Source organism: Prosopis cineraria, unplaced genomic scaffold (assembly GCF_029017545.1).
Source record: "Prosopis cineraria cultivar Desert tree isolate PC_DT_omini unplaced genomic scaffold, ASM2901754v1 PC9, whole genome shotgun sequence".
NCBI lineage: Eukaryota > Viridiplantae > Streptophyta > Magnoliopsida > Fabales > Fabaceae > Prosopis > Prosopis cineraria.
Window position 1 is genome coordinate 24389865 of NW_026555340.1, and position 10446 is coordinate 24400310.

The window sequence follows — 10446 nt, forward strand, 5'->3', positions numbered from 1 at the left end:
GATGTCATCTCCATATCATCAGACGACGTCATCAGGTCCTATTACGAGGCTTGTCTAGTGTCCAGCAGTGACCAACGTACGGCTGCGATTGCCCGTCTCGTTTTACTCTTCAACGGCTCCCAGATGAGCCACCAAACCATTATACTGGACCTTAATCCAAGGGTAATATTCAGATACCATGCTGATGCCCCCACTATCGTGGACCAGCAATCTTAGCCTAGTAAATTGATCGAAATTTGTGTCTTGGACATAAACTGATCAATTCCACGAGGACTTCCGTGTGTTCCTTTGAGCGGCTGATTACTCCTCACTTCAGCCACAAGTCGCCAGAGAAGACCACAGTAATACGAACAACGAAGTGCGAAGACCACTTCTCTGAGTTTATGTAACTTCAACATTACATGATTTCGAACTTCTCGCCCTCTCACCAAACACTACAAAATTCTCTCTCAGGTATTGTTCCTTTGTTTTCCCGCTTCTATATTAGCTTTCTCTCTCTACTCCTTCTCCTCCTCCTCCAATTATAATCAAGTTGATTTTCTCCGTGAGTTCAATTGTTGAAGTTTCTTTCCCCTCCCCACTGAATCTGTGGCTACAATTTGCTTGATTGGTTTCCCTCTCTCTTGATTGGGCTTCAATTTGACTTGTTTGAGATCTGATGTGAATATAAATTTTTTTCTTCTGACTGTAGCAGCTAGGGTTTGATAGTCTAGTTGAGAATGCTGACCATTGTGGTTTTCGTGGTTGCAGATCTGTTAATCTGTGGTATTGAAAGGAAGTGTAAATGCAGCGGAACGCAATTGGTATGGGAAAAAGGACACTGGAGAGTGGGGAAGATGAGCAGCCTGAAAGAAAGAGGCCTGCTCTTGCCAGGTAATGAAAATTCTTCCTTCTGCTAATTGGTTCTATATAATTTCTGTTACTGGTCCAGTTAGAGTTAGGTAGGGGTAATGCCACTGCCACTATTATTGAACAATTTGCTTGTTCCTGAAGATATTTTCATATTATGCCTCTCTTCCTAGTTATATTCCCTAAACTGTCCTGCTAGTTGTTTGTAAGGGGAAAGGTACCATGGTCTTACATCATACTGCTACTTTCCAGTTGTGATTGCTCCTCGTTAGCAGAGTTTGAGGCTGTGGTAGCCTTTATATTTGTTGCAGGAGCTCAGTGAACATTTCCACCAAAATGGCTTTTATTTATACCTGGGGTATGCTGACATCACTATGAATAGAACCTCCCTGCCCTGGCCTTTAGAGAGAACACTCGCACACTTTTAGACTTACACTTTCTTAGTTCTTTCTAGAACTCATTTGCTTTAAAACTAACGTTTTCTCATACCCAATTGATCTATGAACACTTTTTCCGAGATTTCTCAGAAACCTTTAAGCTCAGTAGGAATGCTTTTATGCTAAGAACTCTGTCTTATATTCTGTAAATACCAAATACCAAGGTGACTCCCCCAAAGAAGATAGATCTCTGGATCAAGCTCTCTTGTCCTACTAAAGGACTCCCCCTATTTCTTAGTTAGCCCAGTGACTGGTCCATTTCAATTCCCCTCTACCTCCAAGGCTCAAGCCTCTTGACCTTGAAATAAGGTTTTATTGCTAACCATGTCATTTAAATGATTGACAACCGAGTTGCTGAAGTGATATCTAGATTCTGAATATGGTTTATTCTTGGAATCAACTTTGAACTTGACATCGTTTGTTTTAACCCTACAATTGGGTAGTGGATGAATTGATGTTAACTTAGACAAGCGATGGGAACATCCTTGTCTATATGAAATCTCCTTATGGATGCTCACAAACTGCATGAGAATTAGGGATTATTGCCCTTGATATGTAAAAAGGGCTAAACGGTCATGTTCTTGCTTCATAAAAGTGGTCCATGTGCATTTTCTAAACAGAAGGGAGGTTCTCGCATCTAATGCCAAGTCCTAGGGAGGTCACAATATTTTATTTTATTGTTTAGCCTTTATTATTCAAATTATTTTTCTGATTTTCTCCTATTAGTTTCTCTTTACTGATAGGCATTTATTTTCCAGTGTAATAGTAGAAGCTCTAAAAGTGGACAGTTTGCAGAAGCTTTGCTCATCATTGGAACCTATTCTTCGTCGAGTTGTAAGTGTCCTGGCTTCTGGGTTATTTTGTGGATTCTTTCTTTTTTGACATGAATATTGTCCCTGTTGTTTGCCTTCTGCCCCATCTGTATACCATTCTTGCTATTGTCAGCCTTTTAAGTTTTCATCTCTATTTCTTGATAGACTTAAATTACACGCTGATTTACATTCATAACATACCAAGATCTTATCCGATATCAAATTCTTTTGCAAATCCATTTTTCTTCTAACTTCCAGTTATTCACTTAACTCCTTCCCATTTTTTCTCACTTGCCTGTAGATCATCTGTGGCTTTGTGTGTAAGCTTTATTTGTTTTCCATGTCATTAGGGAAATGAATAAAACTATTTGCATGCAACAGCTTACACTATATGTTATGCAATTTATCTTCTTATGCTCTTTACAGTTTATTTATTTGGTTCCTGACTTTCAGTGGTACTAATGTGGCACAGGTTAGTGAGGAAGTGGAACGCGCTTTGGCAAAGTTAGGTCCTGCAAGGCTTAGTGGAAGGTCTAAGAAATTTTACAATTTGAGGCAATTGATTCCTAATTTGTCTATTGGTTTTTAAAAATCTCCTTATATTGTAATGCATCTATATATTTTTCTTGCATAGTTTCTTATTTGCATCTGTAAACAGAGAAAACATGGGTTTTGGTTCTGTGGATGGCTTGACGATCAGTCTGCATTACATTTTGAGTTCATTTTATCCAGTAGACTTTGGCATAAATTAAGTGGCCTTTATTACAAGGCATGACTTCTGCTGGATTCTTAGAATGTGTTTGACTGGTGAAGCAGTGTACCTACACTACTATGAAATAATGATGTGGCTTAGATTTGTCTTTCATGTTCTTACTGCCAAAACTTTGTTCTTGTGGTTGATTGTAAAAGATACTGAGGAACTTTTTTACAGAAATCTTTTGTGAGGGGTGTTCAATCCCCTGCAGTTCCTTAGGGTAGATAGATAAATCAAGTTTGGCCATATATTATTTGATTAGGTCTTCAATTAAATCCTGTGCTGACTTGGTCTTTGAGGATTTAGTAGGACAATTATTTTGCCATTCAAGTGTTGTTCACAATCCCTCCATGTTATACCTAAACTTTTTCCATATCTATTTGTGTGTTCCTGGTGAGGATGGTTTATTCTTTCACTTTGAAATAATTCAGGTCACCACCAAAAATGATCGAAGGTCCAGATGGAAGAAACTTGCAGCTCCATTTTAGATCCCGGCTATCTCTTCCTCTCTTCACTGGGGGAAAAGTGGAAGGCGAGCAGGGTGCAGCAATTCATGTTGTTCTGATTGATGCCAACACTGGAAATGTTGTAACATCTGGCCCTGAAGCCTGTACAAAACTTGATGTTGTTGTCCTCGAAGGTGATTTTAATAATGAAGATGATGAAGGCTGGACACAAGAAGAATTTGAAGGCCATGTGGTGAAAGAGCGTGAAGGTAAGAGGCCTTTGTTGACTGGAGACCTTCAGGTGACACTCAAGGAAGGTGTTGGAACATTGGGGGACCTGACATTTACAGATAATTCAAGTTGGATAAGGAGCCGTAAATTTAGGCTTGGCTTGAAGGTTGCCTCAGGATTTTGTGAATCCACACGTGTCCGTGAAGCCAAGACAGAGGCTTTCACTGTTAAAGATCACAGAGGAGAATGTAGGGTTATGCCTTTGCACTTCTAGATTTTTCTTACTTTCAAGCTCTTCCTGCTTATCTGCTGTAGTGTAAGCTTTTCATATTCACATTTGGTCCTATTTACAGTGTATAAGAAGCATTATCCACCTATGCTGCATGATGAAGTATGGAGGTTGGAGAAGATTGGAAAAGATGGATCATTTCACAAGAAACTTAATAGTGCTGGAATATTCACAGTTGAGCACTTTCTTCGACTTGTGGTCCAAGATCAACAGAAATTACGGAATGTAAGTTTAGGCATTGCTTCTAAAATTCAAAGCTATTTCTGTGCATTCATTTTCTTATATATTTCAACTGTAGATCCTTGGAAGTGGTATGTCAAACAAAATGTGGGACGCTCTCTTGGAACATGCAAAGACTTGTGTCTTAAGCGGGAAGCTCTATGTTTATTATCCAGAAGATACTAGAAATGTTGGTGTTGTTTTTAACAACATCTATGAGCTGCGTGGCCTTATTTCCGGAGAACAATTTTATTCTGCTGATTCTCTCTCTGATAGCCAGAAGGTTAGTCAACCCTATGCTTTCTTTCTCTGACATTACTAGATACTATTATTTGTTTCTCAAATGATGAGTTCTCTATGATAGTCTGTTCACTTTAGTTGGATGAATCACTTGTATTGGCATTTTGTGACAATTTATGTCTTCATGTTTTACCCTCTCTCTTGCCAACAAGCATAATATCCACCCAGCGAAACAAGCATATCTCACATTGCTGACTTAAAAATAATTAGTTTGATTAGGATTGTGGTAGCTAAAGACGAGACAAGTTTTAAGGTTTGCAGACTACTTTTAAAGCTTTCTGATTGATCTGGTTGGATAATGATAACCTTGTATGCCCTTAAAATGCTTTTGTAAGTACAGGTTTATGTAGATTCCTTAGTAAAGAAAGCATATGACAATTGGGATCAAGTAGTAGAGTACGATGGCAAATCATTCTTGACTGGAAATGGTTTAGATCATCAACTTCCACAGTCTGACCACCCAGTTACAGTGCCTTCTGAGCAGCAAATGAATTCAGGACTGCCTGTTGGAGGTAAGTGTTGCCACTGTGCAAAATCATGTCTGATGGACAGTAAACACTACCCTCCTTTTCTTTTTGTTTTTTGTTGTTTGCGATGGGTGCAGTTATTTGGGTTCTGTACCGTTGCCACTGGACTTGTTTTTCTTGCCAATTTTTCTTCAATTTTATTCCCCCATACATATGCACATGAGCAAATAGACATTTACAGTAGCAATCTTTTTTGTCCTGGACATATTTGTTTATATTTGACGTATTGGGAAACACTATCCCCTGTATCGGCCAGCTGATTTATGTCGTCTTTATGTCACCCTTTTCAGGTTATAATGATACTCTGGCTATTAAATATCCAACTCAGCCACTGATATCAAACTCCAATTCACGGAACCAGTTTGACAGCAGTTCATTTGTATCTCAGGACCAATTACTCACCAATGCTCATCAAACACAAAGCTCCCAAAACGATCATGGTCCAGTTGGTTTGGCCCTTGGTCCTCCTCAGTCATCAACATCGGGTTTCCATGTTGGAAGCTCTTCAATTCAGCCTTCTACTTTGAATCCTTTTGAGGAGTGGTCTCACAACAGGGAAAGAGGGGTTGATGAATTCTTTTCGGAGGAAGAAATTCGTATGAGAAGCCATGAGATGCTGGAGAATGAAGTAGATATGCAGCACCTTCTTCGTCTCTTCAGCATGGGGGGTCATGCCCCCATAAATATGCAAGAAGATGGCTACGCATTCCCGCAATACATGCAATCACCAATGCCAAACTTTGATGAGGATCGTGCTCGTCCTGGCAGAGCTGTCGTGGGATGGCTGAAGATCAAGGCGGCAATGAGGTGGGGTTTCTTTGTAAGAAAGAAAGCAGCTGAGAGGCGGGCACAGATAGTGGAGTTGGATGATGAGTAGGTTGTTCCAACGATGATCCTAGACTCTCACAAGTAGCCTTGAGATCTCACTGACATTGTGCAAATTGTAGGCCCTCTTTCCAGTGCCAACAAAATTGTGCAGTCTATGAACCCTCTTCACAACGCACAGTGCTTGATATCTGATTAGGCAGAAGATCTTTTTGTACAGTTTGCTGTACAGTATGTTGATGCTTAGGAAAACCCGTGATTGTTTTTGACTCTCTTATCACTGGGCTTGGGTTCCCTCCCGGTAAGGACCATTTACATCCATGAAAGGTACCAGTATCTTGTGTTGTTTCTCGTGATGGTTCTTGCCCATGACCATGAGAGAATTCAACTCCTTTATCTTCCTATTAGGTGTTGGGTTTTAAGGAATGGTGTATTTATTATGCAAACATCACTCGAATGTTTGACGGGGTAACTTGAATTAGACGAGGTCCCACATTTATTAATGTATAGGAATCATAAGCTACTTTATTTCATCTGGTGTTGCTCCATAATCTGCTAATTGTCTTTCAAGTTCGTCATGAATACACGAACATAAATGGTGGTTGACAAGCAAAATTCCCAATGGTTTGTGAAACTTGGAGGGTAACTTGGTAATAGTTCAATCGAATGAGAAACAAGATACACCTGGTTGTAGATTTTAACTGTGTGGAGTAAAAAATATCATGTTTGGAGGGTTAGCCCTTCCCGAATAATACTCAAATATTAATTGATATTCATCATATTATAGTAGTTGCACTATAGAAACGTACATTTGTTATATTGATTTGAATATCCGTGGAAAGAGTAGGCTGAGCGAGCACCGAGCACGGTGACGACTTAAAGATAATGGAGGTTTGTGGCTTACGCAATGGGCATCACATAAAATGTATGAAATCAGATGAAGCCGAAAGGCATATGAGATATGGGACTTCAACTTGGCCATTGCTTTCTGGTTTCAGGCAATGAAGGGTCCTTCTTCTTCACGTCATTGCCATAGTCTTATCCTGCCTCCATTTTTGGCTGCATCTGCCACAAGTCTCACCGCTTGTTCATTTGATTCTGTGATTGGGGATCGCGGCACTGGTTAACATTAAAGTAGATTTGGTATAGCCCATTTGTAATATTAACACATGGCAAGTAGTCCAGTTTCTTGCTGTGTTTCTTTTCTTTTCTTTTTTTCTTCTCTTTTTTTTTATTTGCAAGTCAGCAAGTGGGAGGCTTAAGTTGACTATAAATTTGGAAGGCAATCCAGGGACTGGAACTGGGTCTCTCTTCCCCTCTCTCTGAAAGGGGGGGGGGGAGTGTGTGTGAGAGAGAGAGAGAGAGAGAGAGAGAGCGCTATTGGCCTCAAAGGAGCTCCCTATATCACTCCAAACATTCTTCTTCTTCAAAGGCATATGGAAATTTTCAAGAAAGCATGGTATCATGAGAAGGAAGAAATAAAGAAGGCATGAAGACAACTTGGACGTTTTGCCACAGAGATGTTGATGAGGTTCTGTGACTTCGTTATTCTTTTATCTATGCCCTTTATAGTTATCATCGACAGTTTTGCTTTATTTTTCCATAATTGCAGGAATAGATTATTTAACTTGTTACTCAAACCAGCTAAACCAACATTTTATTGTTAGATGTAATTCAATCTTTTGCTGTTAAAACAGTCCGAAGAACTTAATATAAGCTTAACTCATGACTTATACACAACATCTCTATTAAAGTTTTATGATTTATATTGATATTAATATTGATCAACACTATATAGTGGATGGCATTCATAATATTGAGATTATTTTTCTAATCCTGTAGTCTAAGCCAATTGTAATTTAAATCTATCAGTTACTTTTACTTATCAGATACTTGTTTATGGCTTCATCATGAGCCAACCAACTTCGGAGAAAGATACATCCACATCAATTGCACGTCTAATTCTAAGATCGAGAAGATAGAGAGGTAAAAAAATATTTGATTATCCATAATGCTATTTGAAGGCTCAAGACTATTTGAGGAGTGCTTCCTTTGTGTGTGACTTAATCTTTGAGAGAATTAACTTGACTTTACCCTGTCATGCCACCTTTCTTCGATTTAGCATATGATCTTAAGAAATTGCGAACCAAAGCATGACAGACAAAAGCGTTGTAATAACTGAGAACAATCTATTTTGTTGTGAAAACGAATGTTTTACATTGCATCATTAAAAATGACCGTAAAAGTCACCATACTGATGACAAAAGATGAAAAAGAATGAAAGAATTTAAACTTAAATTACCATATCAACAAACCAATACAGGAATGATTCCTGAAAATGATAAATTCAAAGCTGAGATTGCTGTGTTTTCGTCTAAGAGGCATTGCATTCTGGAGGAAGGCCTTGAGGAAACCTCTTAACATCTGCACAGTAATTGTAAATCAAGTAATTTTGCTGAACCCATCTGAGCCTCTCTTGTGCAGTAAGTGTCAAGCTCTTGCGAGAGCCACGAGGAACTTGTGGAGGATGAAGTTGATGAAGTTGAAGTTGAAGGACAGGATGATTTGCCAGAAGACCAGACGCAAGCATCAGCTTTGAAGTTTCTGTAGGAAGCAGTGAAGGGAGCATGAGTCCAGTCCGTCTTCACAAGGCCACCTCTTGTTGCCCAGTCATCTGCATTCCACAGACTTGAGTATATCCTCATTGGCTGGCTCTTTGGGAATGGGACACCAATGGACTCTGAGTTCTTGAACTCTCTAATAGGAGTTCCATCCACTGAGAATCTGAATCAACAAACGAAATAACATGATATGTCAGTCTACGCAGGATTAAAAGCACAGAAGAGAAACGCAGGGATATAGTTGTGAATGGGGAAGAAGAACTTACATGATCCTTTGGGGGTTCCAGAGGATAGAGTAAGTGTGGAAATCTGCGGCTGGATCAAACCAGAGATAGAATTGCTGCTCTCTGTTTCCTTTTCCCTCGCTAAACACGTTGGTGTGAAGAATATAAGGATCACCACTGAGATTTCCCAGAAATTCAAAGTCTATCTCATCCCAAGTTGATCCTTTTGATGATAACTGCAAGTGCAGATTTATATTAGCCACATAATGGGTATTAATCCTTTCGAGGGTTATTCTGTAATACAATAATAGGAACCAAAAGCAAAAAAGAAAAAAAGCTTACATAATAAGCAGTAACAGTGCCAGCAGAGTTTCCAGGAACCAGCTTGAGCTGCAAATCAATCTTGCCAAAGAGATACTCATTCTTGGATTGAAAACCTGAGCCTGATGCTTTGTCCAGCGAGAGAGTGAGAAGCTCACCATTGTTAAGCAGCTTACCTCGACCGTCCCCCTATGTAATGTCAAACTCCTGGTTTAAATTACCAGCAAGAACAACAACCATGAGAGAGCTAACAACGAGAGGAACAAGAGGCATTAGTGATACAGTTGTAAAAGAAGCCATGTTGTAACTTGTAAGAGATGGGAGTGAAGTGACGTTTAGCTAATTGATAAAAGCTTGAAGGATGAGGATGACTATGAAAAAGGATGAGAATGGTATTTATAAGAAGAATGGGAAGCGAGTAGAAGGGAAGGAAAGGGACAGGAAGTTATAGAGGGAGAGATAGCTGTAATGTAATGTTCCTCAAAAAGTGAAGACATGAGTGACAAATTAGCTGTCCAGAGCGCACTCGGTGAAGGAGATATTCTGTACAAAATATTTGAGACGTTGCCGTATTAAATTTGGAATTAGTAAGGCAGCTGCAAGCCTGGCACCATCCCGTTCGATTAATTAAATCAATGGGGACCACCTCTAATCCAACATGAAGCGGACTAGGCTTCTCTCCCATGAGAGAAGCCTCATTTCCCGGTAAAAAAAAATCTAAACTGTTCATAATACTTTATTTTACTTTTTTTTATATTTTAAAAATAATAAATATATAAAAAATTATAAAAAATTTAATAAATATATTTATCAATCTAAAAATTCAAATTTAATATAGATGATCTAAATCTAATATAAAAAATTTAAATTGACTTTTCAAATATATTCTGGACAATGTAAATATATTTTGAACAAAATAAAAAATTTATTAAAAAATTTTAATATTAAATTTAGATCACCTATATTAAATCTTGACTATCAAATTGATAAGTATATTTATTAATTTTTTAATAATTTTTATATATTTTTTATTTTAAAAATAAAAACATTAAATTTAGACCGTTCAAATTTAATTTAAACGGTTCAGATTAAACCTCTACATCAAATGAGAGGCAGAGGAAGAGAAGCTGAGTCCGTCATGAAGCATCCATTTCTTCCTCCCCCTCCTCCGTTGTACCTTATTTTTTGTTGGGGGGGGGGGGGAACCGAATATTATATTTCAGATTCACATGAAAATGCGCCCCCTCAAGCACTTATGAATCGAAGTTTTACTGTTTCTATAGTTTATACTGTTAAGTTTGCGGTTTACCCTCCTTGAATATTCCAACATCTGAACAGAAAATTCCTCTTTCATGTATGTGTGTGTGTGTAATATTTAAGCTTGTGTTTGATGTTACAAAAGTTGATATAGTTTAATTTTTCAAAGTCTCTTTCGAGTTTGAGTCAACTTTCTCCGCGTAAACCGACCGGGACTCTAATCTATTTCTCAATTCATAGTCACATAAAGTCGGCGGCGTTGGCCAAGGAAAAAAAAAAAAAAAGGGTCGGCGGCAAAATTTGTTCCATTAGAGTTTAATTTCTTTGCCTCCCC

The 10446-nt window shown here is 38.5% G+C and overlaps 1 protein-coding gene and 1 pseudogene across 2 annotated transcripts; one reads left to right on the top strand and one right to left on the bottom strand.

Annotated features, from left to right (window-relative positions):
- The first annotated feature begins 274 nt into the window (after positions 1-274).
- On the top strand, positions 275-6222 carry LOC129320504 (calmodulin-binding protein 60 B). 2 transcript variants are annotated; one of them, XM_054965998.1, is made up of 9 exons: positions 275-453; positions 751-873; positions 2045-2120; positions 2571-2653; positions 3284-3777; positions 3883-4043; positions 4117-4320; positions 4678-4849; positions 5155-6222. In XM_054965998.1, exons 2-9 carry the CDS (start codon positions 785-787, stop codon positions 5739-5741), a joined length of 1866 nt encoding a protein of 621 aa, XP_054821973.1. In that variant the 5' UTR covers positions 275-453; positions 751-784; the 3' UTR covers positions 5742-6222. The 2 variants fall into 2 exon arrangements, with proteins under 2 accessions (XP_054821973.1, XP_054821974.1); XM_054965999.1 differs by having other exon boundaries at positions 276-453; positions 2571-2629.
- Positions 6223-7857: 1635 nt separating this feature from the next.
- On the bottom strand, positions 7858-9208 carry LOC129320505 (xyloglucan endotransglucosylase/hydrolase protein 22-like; annotated as a pseudogene).
- Positions 9209-10446: the final 1238 nt, after the last annotated feature.

Excerpts from the sequence above, each read along its gene's own strand:
- LOC129320504 (XM_054965998.1), top strand. The coding sequence starts at position 785 with ATGCAGCGGAACGCAATTGGTATGGGAAAAAGGACACTGGAGAGTGGG. Across the intron at positions 2,121-2,570 it reads AACCTATTCTTCGTCGAGTT|GTTAGTGAGGAAGTGGAACG; the intron begins GTAAGTGTCCTG and ends AATGTGGCACAG. Across the intron at positions 4,321-4,677 it reads CTCTCTCTGATAGCCAGAAG|GTTTATGTAGATTCCTTAGT; the intron begins GTTAGTCAACCC and ends TTGTAAGTACAG.